The sequence below is a fragment of the Columba livia genome, chromosome 2 (assembly GCF_036013475.1).
Source record: "Columba livia isolate bColLiv1 breed racing homer chromosome 2, bColLiv1.pat.W.v2, whole genome shotgun sequence".
NCBI lineage: Eukaryota > Metazoa > Chordata > Aves > Columbiformes > Columbidae > Columba > Columba livia.
The window spans coordinates 109,679,782-109,697,876 of NC_088603.1; the positions used below are offsets into that span (position 1 = coordinate 109,679,782).

Here is an 18,095-nt window from a genome sequence, read left to right on the forward strand (position 1 = left end):
CCAGTGCTGTCATGGGCATGAATCTGGCACACAGAATTTTTAGGCCAGATCACTGAGAGTGTCATCAGTCAGCAGCCCACTTATAGAGGTGAAAGGAGGGAAGGAGAAAAGTTGTGTGCTCCAGATATTAAACAGGAGACAGGAATACTAAGCCTAGGTGTTCACCATGAGCACAGTAGTGCAAGCTATTCCTTTTCATGCTCTGAATTTCATAATATTTGATCTTTTGTGACACACAGCTCTTGGGGTCTAGTCATTGGGTAAGGTTTTTATTTTTCATTAAGAAATAAATAATAATTTTTCTAATAAAGTTACAGAGACACAGTGAAATGTGTGATCCAAGTGCATCCTGAAGACTGAGAAATGAAAAAGCTGAAAAGAGCATACAAATTTTATTTCTGTAAAAATTCAAGATTTTAAAATCTCATTATCTCAGGAGGCACTTTATCTGAGGTTTTTCCCAAGTTTGGATGTTAACAAAGCAAAAATAGCCATCCCCTCAGCCTTTGAATCAGAGCTGGGGATCTTAAATTTCTCATGTGGTTTGCAAAACCAGCCTGTACTTTGCTTACAGAAGCACGTAACCTACCTGTTTAGAGAGGTCTTATGTAAACTTGATATGCCAACCAATTGTCCAGAAGAAGAGGCAGTTGGTTGTGTTGCCACCAAAGCTCTCAAATTTTTCTCTGGTAAGCCTGAAATTTACTCCATTGGACCAAATCTGATTCAAGTCTGGAATCTAGAGTGATTCTTTTGGCTGAAGTTACTCTGGTAACTACTGAAAGCAGAATTTGGTCCACAGGCTTTGCATTTCAAATAGCAATGCAGAGCTCATACAGGCCTCCTCAAAGTAGCACAACAGGTGTGCTTCAGTATATGCCCTACAGTCTTGCTCTCTGAAGCCTGGTTATCAGGGAGAGCTCTGTAAAGTTATCTTCACATTTGTAGTGAAGTTTTTCCATAGTGCAAACCAAAGGTTGAGATGGGGGAGTGATGTGTGTCCAGGTCTTGTCCTGATACGAAGCTAAAACATGAATAGAGACTTGTCCTTGGCAAAGGGAAATGTTCTGTATCTTACTGTGTAGAAATACCCACAGAGTTCTATGTACACAGCTTTGTGGGCATTTACTGAATATTTTCTCTACTGATTTGCTTGTCAGCAACAATTGTCTAAATTTTTGAATAACTAACTACATATTGTCTGTACAAATGTTACAAGAAAAAATTGACTACGGTGTTCTGGATTTTTTTTTCCTGTAAGTTCTACATTGAAAGAGGTATGTAGCAGTATGCTCTGAGCTACCCAGTTTGCATGGTAAGGAGGGAGAAGGCCAGAAGTAAGAGCTAAAGGAGTGGAGCACCTCTATTATTGGTATAGGAGTTTCTGGACTTTAGCCAGAGCGTATTAGGATGAAAAGCTGCCAGCTAGCATAAGTGTGTGTGGTGTTCCTCCAGAAAGAGGTGGCAGCCATGGTAGGGATTAAAGTATAAATATTTATATGTGGTTGAGGAACTGTTACCTTGAAGCTGGCTATGGTAACTCCAGGAGCCTGGCCTGGAAGTGAGCTATGCTGTCTGTATGTAGACTATCTGGATTCAGTAAATATGGCAACTTTTGTCTGGAGCAATCTACAATTTCAAGCTATGAAAGAAGCAGACTGGCAAGCTAGCTGAAGCTTTTCAAACTTTGCCCATGTGCTGAAATTTCACTGCAATAGGGTCCTTGCCAGGGCATGTTTAGATTTTGATGAACTGGCAAATTCTGATGAATTTTTCCAATCAGTTTTAGTTTTAATCTCAGAGTCTTATTCAGTAACCCTGCTGTGCTGAAGTCTGTTTTCTTTTATAACCTTCTGAATGCTGTTATGCCTAAATCCCATCTAATCCACTGTATTTGTTACCATAATAAGGCTGATGCTAAACAAATGTTACATGCCATTTACAGGAAAATGTAGAAGGTGAAAACTGTGATCTCTGTAAACCGGGATTCTACAATTTGCAAGAAAGAAATCCTCAGGGCTGCACAGAGTGTTTCTGCTTTGGGGTTTCTGATGTCTGTGACAGCCTAACATGGCCCATCAGTCAGGTATTTATATGTTATGTCCATGACCTAATATTCTTTCCTCAGGCAGCTGCAAAATGTACTATATTTCTCTTTGACATATGCCCAAGTTAACTCCAAATTCTGGCATGTCTCTCTTTACACAGGAATGGATTTTCAATATTATTCTGCAGCTCTGAGATAGTCAGTGTGTCACCCCAGTGAAGGCTTTGGCCCCACTGGCTTGCAGCAATACCAGAAGCATTGGGTAGTGGAGGCTGTGATAACACACGGGAAAAATGCCTTTTTTTTTTTTTTTTTTTTTTTAATCTGATCTTGGGCTGTTAAAATTTTCTTAACGTATTGAAGAGAGGTATCCAAACTTGTTTCCTTGCTCTCATATCTGTTTGGTAAGGATAGAGTGACCTCTGGCAATATTTCCAATATTATTTTGTAGAAAAGGGTGATTATAAATACCACTGTCTACTGAATAGTCATTTCTTGAGTTAGAGGGCTTCAGGGACACTATTTTTCCACCAAATTCCTTCCATATCTTTATAGAGCTAGTCACACTTTAGTCCCCTGTTCTATGTGTCAATAGAGAGGAAAACACATCAAATTGACTGAAATTTTAAGATGCTTGTATAAAACTTTCAGCGATAAGACAGAAGTCCTCTTGTCTTGCTCCCTGTTCTGAGACTCTGAATTTAACTTCCCTTCAACTCAGGCCCATCTATAAATGGGAACAATAGAACTCAAATCCCTTGAAGTCCTGTAATTCCATCTGAGGGTATTACGTAGGTATAATGCTAATTTTATCGGGAGGATGAAAATCACACTCATGATATTTTTGTTCCTGCCTAATAGAGAGGTAGAGACAACCCTATTCTGAAGTGGCATATTTGCATGTATTGGTTGTCATACTGGGTTAATGAAAGCATTATAGATCCATCAACTTGAGTGAACATCTGTGGAGAGGTTAAGTTTAGTGGGTGCTTTCTCAGTGACACAAAGCCTGACTCCGTTAATATTGCTATTCTGTCTTGCAGGTATCAGACGTGATGGGATGGCTTGTTACTGATCTGTATAATTCAAAGAGCGTGCAACCTCAGCAAAGCCAATTTGATGGACCCCGTCAAATAAGTATTAACAACACTGATGCTGTGAAAGTACTGAAACATACTTATTACTGGTCAGCGCCTGAGCCATATCTGGGAAATAAAGTAAGTTCTCAGCTAGAGTCATACCATATTGCTCTAAGTATATAGTTTCTGTAATTAAAAGTTACACATAAACCCAATATTACCAGACTTCTCAATCTATCTCTGCTCTCCAATTCATTGTGTCCCTGGTGTGACATTCCAAGTAAGCTCTTCTTGAACTTTGTGCTCATTTATCTCCCTGTAACTGTCTCTGTCTGTCTTTGACACAATATAATCTCTTTTTTTCTCTTCAATGTTACTAACTTACATGCTCATATTCCCCATACTGTTTGCTCCTGTCCCAAAGCTTACATCCTTCACATCTTCTCCAATACAGTAGATAGGACCATTAAATTCCTTTTACCTTGCTCTTGGCCACTCCCATTTCACATTTGTTAGTTTCCAACCAACTAGTCTTTAACTTTTGCCCTGGTTACTACCTAAAGTTCTGGGTCTCCCATTTTTTGCAATGGAATCACAGAATAGTTGCAGTTGGAAGGGACCTGTGGAGGTCATCTTACCCAACTTCCATGCTCATGCAGGGCCACCGAGAGCTGGTTGCCCAGCACCATGTCCAGAGAGCTGCTTCTGAATAGCTCCAAGGGTGTAGACTCCACAGCATCCCTGGGAAAGCCGTGCCAGTACTTTGGTCGCCCTCACTTTAAAGTGTTTCCTGGTGTTCAGAAGGAATCTTCTGTGCTTCAGGTTGTGGCCATTGCCTCTGTTCCTGTCACAGGACTCCACCGAAAATAGCCTGGCTCTGTCTTCCTTGCACCCTCCCTTCAGATACTTATGTCTAATTGAGATCCCCCAGAGCCTTCTCTAAGCTGGACAGTCCTCGTACTCTGTCTTTTCTCATACAAAAGATGCTTCAGGCTCTTAATCATCTTAGCGGCCCTTTGCTGGGTTCTTTTCAGTATGTCCATCTCTCTCTTGCACTTGGAAACCCAGAACTGGACTCAGAACTCCAGCTGTAGCCTCACCAGTGCTGAGTAATAGGACCTTGTGCCTCACTTGTTTAGTTATTTTTGGTCCAGTCTCTTTGCACATGCAGACCTGTTGCTTAGTACAGTGACACAGTAAATGAACACAGGTCTCAGAAGTGTGACATGGAGTAGTTTTGCACAGGGCGATGCTCAAATTCTTATTTCTTATCCATTTAATATAGATCTAACTGTTGGTACTCTTGTTTAACTTCAAAGTACTCAGCAGCAGTTGTGGGGCTAAGGAACCTGAAAGGTGCAATATGGAATGTGACAAACTCTGACATGCTGTGCCCCTTGGCTGGGAGGGTAGTGTAAACCCATGCTGTTTGTTGGAAATCCTATAGGTGTTTCACTGAAGGAGGGCACTTATCTGAATCACTTGTAGAGCCTTCACCTGGCTTTCCCCACTTGCACAGCAACAAGCCAGAGCTTGTCTCTGTGCTGGTACATACAGAATGTTAAATTTTCCCTGGAAAGAGGTATTTGTAAGCCCATCTATTCCTATAATTTGGACATTGCAGTGTCCCATGTCACTTCATTGTGTTGGCTGGAGGTTATCGTGTTGTTAAGACTTCGCATTTTGTTATTTCAGCTCACAGCTTTTGGTGGAGACTTGAAGTATACAGTGTCTTATGACATTCCAATGGAGAGTGTGGACAGTGATATAGTATCTAGTGTGGATGTCATCATTCAGGTGGGTCTTTTTTCAACTTGTTACTCTTCAGACATTATGAGGAATATATGAAGGCTTTATAAATGGGAAAATAAAACAATATTTCTATGGTGTTCTTGCTGATTGCTTACTTTTCTAGATTTATGTTGCAGCTAAAGTAAGGCTCTATATTGAATCCAGGCACCTCCAAAAGAAGGTGTTATTTTGTAAAATGTATTTAGCAATAAAGCAAATGAGAAAAGATACTCTGTTTTGTAGAGGAGTTTGATTTTTTGAAATTTAAATTGATTCTTTTTCCAAAAGAAAATCTGATTTCTTGAGTCTCTGAACTAAAAGAGAATGGTCTTCCTGAAGCCATGGAAAATGTATACCTCTTACTTTCTTGTTTTCTAGTGCACGAAATCTAGTTGGGTTGCTTCTTTGCTGTGTTATCTGGATGTGTATCTGACACTAAATGTAATTGCTTAATAAAATTTGCATGCAAATATGAAAAATGTTTTCTTACTTTCAATTTCAGGGTAATGGGCAGATTTTGAGTACAAGAGCAGCGGGCTTGTCACTACAACCGTATGAGGAGTACTCTAATGCAGTGAGATTCGTATCAGAGAATTTCATAGACTTCAATACAAAAAAAGCTATAGACCGGGAAAGGTTGATGACTGTTCTGGTAAACGTGACCCATCTTCTGATCAGGGCGAACTACAACATTGCCAAAAAAGCTGTGTACAGGTAAGAGAGGGAAAATATTCAAGCTAATCTATATATTTGCATTATTTTTGTGCATATGAAACACTACTCTTAGTGGCGGTATTCCTAAAGTTTTATGTTAGTAATTTCTAGAAGAAAACATTTTTTCAATTGGATTTTCTCAAGACTGGTCTTGTCCCCCAAACACATTAATGTGGAATGTGTGGAAAACAGCATTTGGTTCTTTTAAAGGTATCTGATAGCAGAAATATTGTTTTCTGCTTTAAAGGAATAGTGCATAAAAGCCTTATTACAATGGCAGCTTTGTTAGAGTGAAATACCTTTGAAACTCTCAACAGTATGCTTATTTTGGTATGTGGCAAGTTAATCCATTGCTGACTACTGAAAACCTGCCAGTAAAGACGTTGGCTGTAGTTTCTTTTAATGTCTCTTTGTAGATGTCACTGACGCTCATCTCTAAGGGAGTGCTTAATAAGAAAATTGAGCTGGGATGGATTAACTGGTTATTTCTTAGTCTCTACTCAGCATTAGCAGTATCTGCATCATTCCTTGAAGATCTGTTTTACCTGTTCTCAAAGATATACAGGAATAAAGCATGTTGATATACCTCTAATACCATGACAGAAGGGGAAGCTTTTGTTTAAACGTTGCCGTGGGAGAAGAGATGATGTTAGTAACAATAATGATAACAGGAGCAGTGCACATCTACTCCCAGAATTGCAAATGCAGTGATAAGACAGTGATTGTAGTCTTTTTACAGCAGAGATTTGTGCCTGTTTCTCAGCTGTCACTGCCAGGAGCAGCACTCAGCAGTGTTACTCCCCTAGAAGCAAACTATCCTGTCCAAAATCAGTTTTGGGGAAAGAAATGATGTGATGTTTTTCATGCTTGATTCTAGGCTGGACTCTGTGACCCTGGATACTGCAAGTGCAAATGTTATAGATCTTTCTTCAGCACCAGATGTGGAATTCTGTGAATGTCCTCAAGGTTACACAGGAATATCCTGTGAGGTAAACTGCCAGAGTGTTTTATGTGTCTAAAATTATCTCCTACCTGAGAGGATCTAGGTTTTAAAGGCAGGCTACCTTTAATTATACTGCCATAAAGTGTATGTTTTGTGATGAAATGCTACCTATTGCGCTGTATACAATGCTGCAGATATCTTCTTCCAGATAAACTAAATGGGATTTTAAACTTATTTCTTGAATTCTATTTGGTGATACTAAAAGATGATGATACAATTTAGAATATCAGTGTTGCAGAGGGAGCAGCTGTAAAAGCTCTGTGAAGCTGTTTTGAGTTTACCTTACTCATTAATAGCGGTTTTCCTGGATCTGAATCGTGTAGAGTTTATTTCTCTTTTATGTCATTAGGTTTATGGAGGCAATAATGAATCTTAGCAGGCAGAAATGCTAGTATTTGTGTTGCACAAGGTGGTGTTTTATATGTCTGCGAATAGGAGATTATGGAGGCAGAGCACCATCTGCAGAATAGCAGGAATTATTTTGACAAATAGTTTCAGTGTGAAGCCTTGTGCCATAGCATCATTAACGATTCTGCAGAGGAGGTAGAACATCTGTTTTTTATTGTCCCACAATAAAGAACTTCACATATTCAACTGCACAAAACTTATGTGCCTCCAGGGGACAAATGGTTGAATCAAAGTTTCATGGAGTTAATTCTTATCCCCTTTATCCAGTGCAAGTAAAAAAATCAAAAACCAAAACAAACAAAAAAACCACAGCACACCAGAAAAGAGCTACAGTGACATCAATAGAATTGAAAGAGTATTGAGTATTCAGTTGCCACAATGTGAACGAGTCAGATGGTGGGTGGTCGGAAATGGGCTCTTTGAAAATGTTTTGATGTGTGCTTTTAACACGAATAATGCTACTGCTTTTTTTTTTCTCCCATTCCCCTTGTTTCTTTTCAGTCCTGTCTCCCTGGGTACTACCGTGTGGATGGGATACTCTTTGGAGGTATTTGTCAACCCTGCAAATGCAATGGGCATGCAACTGAGTGTGATATTCATGGTGTTTGCTTTGTAAGTCATCCTTCAAAGTGTTTGTGTTTTAAGCATCTGTTTAGGAATTAAGAGAGCATTTTGGCTGTGGGAGACAAGTTCACAGTGTATGTAAATTTCAAGCTATGGGTACCAAGTGTTTGTTTTTTCTTGTTTTTTCATTGTTTACTTAAGAATATGTTTGGGGGCTCCATTAAAGTGTTCTCGAAGAAAGGATTTGTTTCAGTTTGTCATCTCAAGGGGGGAATAGTCAGAACTGGATTAACTGTCACCATATACTGGCTGATAAAAATCTCAATTTTGCTTGCTGCAGGTGATAATAAAATTTCTCCTGAAAGGAATGAAATTAAGCAGTGTTTTGGGTAAATAACTGTTTTCAGATATGTGTATCTTCCATGACTGACATCAGTAGAAATTACACATTACCTTCTGAAGAGAGAATTTAGCTGTCAGATCTCTTCTGAAATGTAAAGGTCACAGAAATACAATGGCTAAATGCCAGTAAGAAATATATAAGAAGTTTGTTACTGCAAATGTGTGCAATATGCAAAGTATGTTTAAGTTTGTGAATAGGTAAAGTGGCTGGCTTTGTGGTCTAAAGCATATTCTAAGATGTAGGAAAGAAACAACTAAGATTTGTTACAACTCAGAAAAAAACCCACACTTGTTTTCAAAGTTCTACTGTGTTCTTCATGGCTCTCTCTTTGGATGTTATTCTGCATGCAGACTCCTGCAGGGATCCCTCAGGGGCTGAAAAGCCATCAACAGTAGATCTGAAAAGATTTTTTTTCCCATGTCTCACAGGCTTGTCAGCACAACACGACAGGACCTTTCTGTGATCAGTGCTTGCCTGGCTTCTATGGAAATCCATCTCAAGGAACTTCTGAGGACTGCCAGCCCTGTGCGTGTCCTCTGAATTCTGCTGCAAACAAGTAAGCTGCTTATGTGAGATTTCTTTTCCATCTTTAGCAAAATCAGAAAGTTGAGATGAAGAAAATATGCGAAATCTGAAGGAGAGAGAGGACTTTTTGTCTTCCTCTTCATTTGAGTGTATCTCAAAGCTATTTTTCCAGTTACACAAATGTATAGACAGGTTGAGTGAACTGGTGGAGTTTGTACATGAAAGGCAAATGACACTTCATCCTGTCCTTGAACTTGTCAGAAAAATTATTGTTATCTTTCATGTTGTTTCAGAAGAGAGCAGAAGGACAGAAGTGTTGCATGTCAAAAAGAGGAGCTTGCCACAGATTTGCTAGAAAGAGAGCCAGGTTTTTGAGGTTTTTTTCTTTTAAAGGAAAGGAAGATTTGAAACTTCTAAAGAGATTTTGAAAATGACGACTTCATTTTGACATTTTGTAATGTTTAAAGCACTGATATTAATCTAGAAAAACATGCAGTCACATGGTTATATAGATAGGTGCATGGACTTGAAGGGTGAATATTGAATGTTTGTAGAAGTCTTGTGATTCTGTGTATTGATGCTGACTGCCATAAATGTTGTTGATAGTTTCAGTCCTACTTGCCAGCTGAGTGAAGGAGGTGGAATTTTCTGTGACAAATGTCTTCCAGGCTATACTGGTTTGCAGTGTGAAAGGTATGTACATTAGCTTTGGGTGAAATACCTGTATCATTTTTATCACTAACTGTTCATCATCCTACCTGCCTTGAAGTGTTTGTACCACATGTACAGAACATTCCTAATAAAATTTTCCTTCCCATTTTGTCTTTGCTTGTAATACAGAGGCATTTTAGATAAAAAATTAATAGGAGATACTCCCTTGGGTGGAGAGAGTGTTTGACATTACCACTTTCTGGCTCATAGTTTTTGATCTCTGGTGCAGGTGTGCTAATGGTTACTATGGAAATCCACTTGTGCCTGGACAATCTTGTGCTCCTTGTGAATGCAATGGCAATGTAAACCCACAAGAAGATGGCCACTGTGATACCTTCACAGGACAATGCCTGAAATGCCTGGGGAACACAGCAGGACACCACTGTGAAAAGTGTGCTGATGGGTATTATGGGGATGCAGTGACTGAGAAAAGCTGTCGTGGTAAGCAATTATTATTACTCTCAAAATGTAAAGGACAGAATAATGTGGTGTGCACATAGCAGACTGGATAGCGAGATACTCACCTTGCTGAGAAAGCTAACCTTCAAGTTGTGATTTGGCAAGTGCAGGTTGAAAACTGTGCCTGGGTTAGCCTGAGAAAGGAATTTATTATACTGGAGTCTGACACTTCATATTACTGAATCTGACTGGTTTGCCTAATACTATTCCTTCAGTGACCTGCTGTAGACACTTCCTACTTACAGATGTTACATATGGGGCTGGAAGAAACAAACTTCTCAAACATATCTGTTCACAGAGGTGTTTTTTTTTTTTAAATCTTGTGGCCCAAATGTGTAGTAGGGGTATTACTGTAGTATCTTAAGATCTATGGTATATAAACAGGTGAAACATACATTTATGCTAAATTTGAAATTCTGTATAATAATGAATGCATATTGATAGACATTAATATTTTGATTTCTTTTTGTCTAAACATAAGCCTGTGAGTGCCATGTGAATGGTTCCCTTTCCAGTACTTGTCATCATGAGACAGGCTTTTGTCACTGCAAGTCAAATGTGATTGGAGAAAGATGTGATAAGTGCTTGGTAAGCAAATATTTACATGTTTCCGATATCTGCATTTTCTTGTATCTTGGTCTTCCTGTTTATCTATAGGTGTTGTTTAGAACAGATACAGAGAATAGCAGCAACTATACATAGGGGAGAGGGGACCTGTTGCTGGAGCAGAGACCAAAGGTTTGTCTGCACAGGTTTTTATGGTTGAAAATTGCTCTGCCAGTGCTCTCTGCACACGTGAAGCTATGTAGTTAACTCAGCACCCTTCTGCACAGGGCTGTTTGGGCTAGCGCTGTGCTCACTGATAGCATGCAGTTGTGTTGGCTTACCAAAAAAACCAAACTGGTAACAGACCTGAAGGGATCTTAGTGCTGTGCTTCTGCAAAATGAAGTCTGAGTGGGAATATCTGAAGAATGTGGTTGGTGAGAATAAACACATCATAGCTGAACACCAAAAAGGCAATTGGCTAAAAGACAGACCTGTTGTAAGAAAAAGAAGACATTCAATGGTGGTACAAACCAGCAGTTTCCAGCCTTTGCAAGTGTAGAACTGCCTTAAAGACCAGAGCAGGAAATCTGTGCCCCATCACTGCCCTTGTGCCAGCCCAGCTGAATGCCCGTCAGTCCACACATACTAGGTCACTGACCTGTTCTCTTCTGGTCTTCTATTGACATTCACAGAAATCTGTGCCTGAGCAGCACAGCCCACCCTCACCTCATGAAAGTCTTTACACTGAAATAACCTCTGACTTTAAAACATAAGTCTCACTGACAAGATTAGAGGACCATGAGAGCATTTCAGTGTCACTTTTGCACCCTAATGTGTACTTGCGTATGGGTGGGAACAGTGAAGGGATAAAGGCAGTGTCCTCCCACAGCAGTCACACAGTACTGACCAATACTCATGTGGGTCAGAGAGCAGGGAAAGTAAACAAGAGAAAATGAGTGTACATCATATTGTTTTAAAAAAAAATCTATGAAATATTGCTCAAAATGTATTTACTTCCTGTCCAACAGAATGGCTATTATGGCCTGCTTACTGGGCATGGCTGTGTTCCCTGCAACTGCAGCCAGTTTGGCTCAGTCTCCGAGGACTGTGATGACCAGGGGCAGTGTCACTGTGTACCAGGAGTGGCTGGAGAGAAGTGTGATCATTGTGCTCACGGCTTTCACACCTTCCAGGATGGCGGCTGCACACGTAAGCTCTAATCTGTGATCCTTTCAGGGTTTGTCTGGAATTTCTTTCAACAATGTATTTGTATTTAACTCTGGCAAAGGTGAGTTGTTTTGATTGATAGTTATTTTGATTGACTATGTGGAAAAATGTGTAGAATTGTCTCCTGATACTTTGATTAAGCTATTGAACAAGACTTTTGATTACTTATTGTGTGGTTCCTTGTGAAAGGGTGGCAACAATGAAATAGCAACTCATGAAGGTTGCATAAGAGGAATATTACATCCTAAATATCTTCTTTGTCTCTTTCTTTACAAAACCCTTCAGTCCTTCAGAGAATAGAAACTTCTATTTTTTTTTCTCCAGCTGTAAGAGTTAAGAGCTACAACTCTTAACAGATTCATGCTTTGTTTTTTTTTTCCATTTAATTCTTAAATATATTTTATACTTTGATAAGATGTCATGGAATCTATTTTCCTATCATCACCTGGGTGTGTACAGTTTTTAGATACAGAGGAAAAATCTTAATCCAAACAGAGAACATGCCATAAACCCCCCTAATTTATCATATTAAGAAGATGCCCTTTTCAACACAGTATAGTTAAAGGAATGCCTACTTTTCTCCAAACCAACAGAAACTTTTTTTTTCATGCCTCAAATAGTATAATAATATGAAATCTACAGTAAAGTTATGTGACAGGATTATGTTTTTGGAACATACATACTGTTTCTTTACTAAGAATAAAAGATCCTTTAGGTACCTTTAACTGTTTCAGTCTCAAAAACTTTGTCAATGTTAATAAAAACACTTTTCTGAATTTCTGCTTTCTAGCAAGAATAGTATTGCTGTTCTTAAATAGACAAATGCTTCCTGCAGCAGTTAGTTATTATAAAAGGTTACCCATCCCTCTTATTCACTGAGCGGTTATTGCAAAGTACTAATTTCTGAGATTTATTTTTCACTTGCTTGAGAACATTATCGTATCTTCTGAGTTTTGTATGCTCTATACTAGAATTTTTTTTCCTACAAATTTAGTCTTTTCAACCATAATTTTGTTTGGCTTTGTTGGTTCCCCTGTGAAAATGAAGCACTGCTTTTTAAACCACCAAACAGGCTACGTCAAGATGCAGTAGTGGACTTTCAATAAAAAGATTAATTGTCACTGTGGTCATAATTTGTTTCACAGTGATTAGAGACAGCAAGGATAGTGGAATGGATAAACTCTACTGCATAATTAAGAAAGACTATTAGTGGATGTGCACTTTCTTCTCTGCAACTAATGCAAGAGTAAGGTTAATAATTGAGTCCTTTTTCTTTTGCAGCCTGTGACTGTGCTCATACTCAGAACAACTGTGATGCTGATTCTGGCCAGTGCATTTGTCCCCCTCACACTAGGGGACCAAAATGTGAACTCTGTGAAGAAAATCACTGGGGACTCTCTCCTAAACTTGGCTGTAAGGTATGGTAGGCTGGCAGGGAAGCCGTGGCTGTTAACTAATGTCAGAACTGGACTCTTGTTTTGAGAACCTCAATATTTATTCTCTGTCTCAAAGTGTTCACATGCTCACATTAAAAAACCCAAAACAAAACAATAAAATCAGACTAAAGTGTTTATAGAGGAACCTCCTAAGAAAGCTGTCTGAAAATAGTCAGAGTGCCTATTCTGGATAGGTGCATAGATCATATTAAAATTTTGAATTCTAACTTTTAGCTGCTTAAGCAGTGATACTGGAACAGATTTATAGCAACAGTTGACAACAAGGAAAAGTTTCTGTGCTAATGAAGGAGTGATGATATTGTGGCTTTAAGAACAATGAAATCCAGTTTATCTTGACAGTCACTGCACACTTTTTTTCTGAATATTTCAAATTAAAAAGGTATAAGCTAGTTAATGTTTTATGAAAGGGAAAATGGTAACTGCCATTATCTCAGATTAGTATGTAAAATTAAGCAGTAAAATGCCAGCTCAGTGCAGATCCAAGGAATAGCAACCATTTACGCAATTAGGTTCATGCAGTAAATTCCTGACAGATATGGCATTGGGCCAATCTTTATAAATGTTGAGATTTTAAAAAGCCTCAGAATTACATAAATGTGATAAGTAATGTCAATGGAGGAAAACCACAAATATAATCAACTTGACAAGGTCTGTCATTGTATGCAGTGAGTACTTGACAAGTACAAGTATCAGCCAAATTGTTTTATTTTTTTCTCTCTTTAATTTTTCAGAGTAAGGATGATAAAATAGTCCTATAATAGCTCTTCAGTGTTTACTATCTTAGTGATCTATATCAACTTACTTGGCAGCCGATCTTGAAACTGCTGCTTTGTCAGCTACCAACAGTCATTGTTACCTAATGTTGTGCAAATACAATGTGCTGGTCCCTGTGCATTTCCCTGAAGTGTTCCTTTCACAGGGTGATTCCACAGCACTTGCTAATGGTCAAGTTTAATTAAATATGTAAGTGCTCAATTTTGCTAAGTTGTTTAGCATTCCTTTTGGTTACAGCATCACAGTAATTAACACGAATTACTCTAAGGCAGGCATGTCAAACTCATTTTCACTAAGGGCCACGTCAGCCTTGCGGTTGCCTTCAAAGGGCTGAATGTAATTTTAGGACTGTCTAAATGTAGCTACTCCTACATTTAGACAGTCCTAAAATTACTTTCAGACCATGGTGAAAATGAGTTTGACACCCCTGCTCTGAGGTGTTTTAGTTACTTTCTTGGTGCAATAAGCAGTACTGTGATCTGCAGGTAATAGTCCCAATGGAGGCTCCCCTGTGCTGAATACTCAGCTCTGGCAGGTTGAATTCCAGTACAATGTCTACTGAGAAGCCCTGGAAAAGCTCTCACATGCTCTCTACATGGATGAAATGGGGGAGATGCTTTCAGAAACCCAGCTGGTCTGTTTTTGCAACACAGACTGCATTAGTGAGATATTTAATCTGGCTTTTTTTCTTGCAGTTTTCTTGGCGTTTAGCGTCCATCTCTGGGTGCGGTGATGGAGCAGAGCTGTAGTCATGTTTTTCTTGCAAACCTTTTCAAGTGTGCTGCAGCACAGTTACTTGTACCTTAGAGTCCTTACTTATCTTAATCACATATTGACTGAGATTGAAGTAAATGTAAATTATTTATATTATTATCATTCCTACAATTGAGTTTGATATTAAATGCTGTAGACCTTTAATGGTATCTGGGAGCCACAGTTGTGAACTTACTTTGGTCATAATGTGTTAGACTAGGCAGCGTGGTACCTAATTCTCACTGCTGGAGTAAACACTGCTTACTACAGAGAGTTATAATGGTTTGCAGCAAACTTGCTACAGGGTGCAGAGTGATCCTAACAGATTTTGTGGGTCTCTGTGTAGAGTGCTTTACAAGGTAAGGCTTTTCATCTCAGAATGAGATGATGAGGAAAGAAGACTCAGGGAAAATGCTGTCAGGTGATGACAGATGGAATGGACTTTTTGCCTGCACTGTTAGAAATAACCACAGAGCAAAACTGGACTTGTTAAGTAACCCCAGCTATGAAATCAATACTTCAGATTAGATCTGCTTCAAAAAAGAATGACAAATTAAGTACATCCACTTTGCATATTTGTAATAACAGGTTCATGTTACTGATTGCAGAACAGGCTCTGCCAGGGAACAGTACTCCTTTGGTGCTGAGTTTCCCACCTTTCGACACAATGAGATCTTGGTTCCTTATCAAATACTAAATGGAACTTGAGCAAGATGTAGAACTTATTAATGCTTCTTGAAATCTTAAAAGAATGTCAGTACTAAGATTTTTCTTTCTATGATAGAAAACTGTTGTACTTACGGGTTTCTTTCATCCAACATTTATATACCATTATTTTAATTTATTTACTGCGTTCAGTACATAGTAATTTTGGATTTTTTTTCTGGAACACATTTCTTCAACTTTTTTGATTTGCAATCCAGATTTGGGAATCAACAGAGCTTCTTACTTCTTGCCATGGGCTGTTCTTTGTTCAAATACACAGTAAAAAAAACCCACTTCTATGTGGAAGATCTTCGCTTTTATTCTTGTATAGTATTTGTTTACAAACATTTGAGTTTTAAGGGCCATTCTAAATTTACTGTTCTGTTTCAGTTGTAACAAAAGTTTTTAAGGATCTGTTATTTATGAACATTTCTTCTTTCCATCTAAGGCTTGCAACTGTAGTGACACTGGTTCAGCCAGTCTCCAGTGCGATGTGTTGACGGGTCAGTGCCAGTGCAGAGTTGAATTTGGAGGACAAGACTGTTCCAGGTGTGCATTAGGCTACAGGGACTACCCAGACTGTGTTGCCTGTGACTGCGACTTGAGTGGAACCAAAGCTGAGATGTGTGATGATACTGATGGAATTTGTGGTTGTGAAGAGGAAACGGGCATCTGCACTTGCAAGGTACTGAAGTATTCAGACACTTTTGGGTCAGCATTGGGCTTCTCTGGTCATTTGTTACATAAATATGATGGAAGGTGTAGTGCTGAAAGGACTTCAGAAGTCAATCTGCATCCCTTCTTTGAGATGGTTCTGAGTACACCTAATTCACCCCTAAAGGATTTTCTATGCTAGTGCAAAATAGGTCTTATTAGTCAACTGTGCTGAAAATTGCCAGATGAGATTCTCTACTTGGACAGACACAACACAGATGGAGGTAGAAGAAATAGCAGCGCTACCAACATGACATAGTTATTTCTGTTCTCAGAAATTCCTGTGATAATACTAGACAGTTTCTCTCTTACCTCCCTTTGTTTTGTTTTATGTAGCCAGATAATTTTATTTCCAGTTTGTGGTCATAAAAGTATTGTGGCATGGTACTGTAGTTCTCTTTCAGACAGAATTAGTGGAATTTGATGTGGACATATGTTAAGTAGTCAGGATCAAGACCCATTGTATGCCTAATCACAAAAAGTAATTTCTAGCTGACTAATGCTGAATATTTGCTGTCTTTCTAGTCTTGTACACTATTTGTTATATTTCATTGCTATGGTCTCACTGCAGTCCTACATTGAAATAGATTACATTTGTTGAATGTAAGATCTGTGTGTTTATTCTGTATTAAGTGAATTTCTGTAACCACATCATTCTTATAGTACATTCAGAATTTTTGTGGATTACTATAGTAAGATAGAAATAGATGAGGATGCATTTGTATTTCTCTTTTTTCTCCTAGATTTCTGTCTGCCTCCTTTTGAATAGGACAAAGTAGTGGCCAACATTTTTGTAAATATTTTTAAATATATGGGAATGGTGCTAGTGACTTCAGTGTCACTATATTTCTCTGTATGATGTAAATGCCTTCTAATACTGAGAACAGTGCCATATAAACCATTTTAATGGTACACATTTTACATGTTTTATTTATCCTGCTTGCTTTTGTCTACTGTTTTATTTTGCCTTACAAATAGTTCCAATAATAATAGTTTGTGACTCATATGCATTATTTCTTAGTTGCTATTTAAAAGGTTTTTTTCCTCAGTACACACAGAATGTTGGAGGAGAACCAGCTGTAATAGTGAAATGTATTCTGATGCAATGAGCAATACAGAGAAAATGTTTCCACCTCAAGCCAGGGAAAAACATTCCTTCATAGAGTCTAGGAAGACTTTGCTGCAAGAGTTGCACTTCTGAGTGCAGGTTGCATTAATTGATATAATCTTGAAGTTTTTGAGCAGACAATCTCTGATTAAAAGGTTTATTTCTTAACTTAAAAGCATGCTGTTTTGGCAATGAATTATTTCATTCTCTGTGTAAAGATAGATAGACGGCACTTCTACAGCTTCTTCCATCCTAGATTTGAAAACATTTTAAAAAACTAATTAAATGTTAGAAAACTCCAGTGAAAAAGCTATGATGTTCTTACCTTTGCTATATAAATGGAAAAAAAAATGGAAAAATGGAAAAAAAACAGAAGTTTTTTTCTGCTCATACACACATGATTTTAACAGGTTTTGGAACAGCACATGTAGTTAGATGATAAAACCTGCTCTTTTGAAAATCCAGATGATAATAATAGGAAGTTTCCTCCTAACATTTTAAAAAGTGTTGTTATGTTGCAAGTTCAAATTTGTTTCCAATGCTATAACCAAAGGCAATGCTTAAGAATAACACATGTGTATTGCTAATAGTGAAGTCTGAATTGACATTCTTGTATTAAAAAAAGGCAAAATTAAATACAGAGATTTAGTATAGATCTTTCTGAAAAGGTGAGAATCTGTTCTTGAAACATTGATTGATATAAAAGAATTTACTTCAGGGCCATAAATATACTCTTTCATAGGACTCTCTCCTATCTTCTGGTTAAAGATACCGGTGGGCACGGACTGTAGTTTTGGGTATTTATTCAAGCTGGACTTACCAGTTGGGAACTGAGGCCAAAACCAGACACTTGGGAATCAGGTCCCCTGATTCCTATTCATACTGAGCAGGTTCTTTGGCTTTGGGAGCCCATTTTCCAGATGGAGTGATGAGGGGGAGGGAAAGATTTGTCTGTGTTGAGTGGGAATACAGAGCTGCTAATTTTTGCTAGGAAATTAAATACATGAATGTTCTGGTGTTTTGTGGCTTGTGAATTTTTTTGATAGTATTGGAAAATAATGAAAAAGTAAGTACTGTATAGTAAAACAGAATAGATACACTAATTG

At 38.3% G+C, this 18,095-nt stretch overlaps 1 protein-coding gene across 2 annotated transcripts in view; it reads left to right on the forward strand.

The window, feature by feature from the left end:
- The window catches only part of LAMA1 (laminin subunit alpha 1), a 103,596-nt gene that overhangs the window by 42,600 nt on the left and 42,901 nt on the right, over window positions 1–18,095 (forward strand). For both annotated transcript variants that reach the window (XM_065053183.1, XM_065053184.1), the window contains exons 11-23: window positions 1,946–2,086; window positions 3,091–3,264; window positions 4,822–4,923; window positions 5,420–5,631; window positions 6,509–6,620; window positions 7,544–7,654; window positions 8,438–8,565; window positions 9,141–9,227; window positions 9,475–9,686; window positions 10,186–10,292; window positions 11,280–11,460; window positions 12,760–12,896; window positions 15,616–15,852. In XM_065053183.1, the coding sequence (XP_064909255.1) occupies window positions 1,946–2,086; window positions 3,091–3,264; window positions 4,822–4,923; window positions 5,420–5,631; window positions 6,509–6,620; window positions 7,544–7,654; window positions 8,438–8,565; window positions 9,141–9,227; window positions 9,475–9,686; window positions 10,186–10,292; window positions 11,280–11,460; window positions 12,760–12,896; window positions 15,616–15,852 (1,941 nt within the window). The remainder of the gene's footprint in view (window positions 1–1,945; window positions 2,087–3,090; window positions 3,265–4,821; window positions 4,924–5,419; window positions 5,632–6,508; window positions 6,621–7,543; window positions 7,655–8,437; window positions 8,566–9,140; window positions 9,228–9,474; window positions 9,687–10,185; window positions 10,293–11,279; window positions 11,461–12,759; window positions 12,897–15,615; window positions 15,853–18,095) is intronic.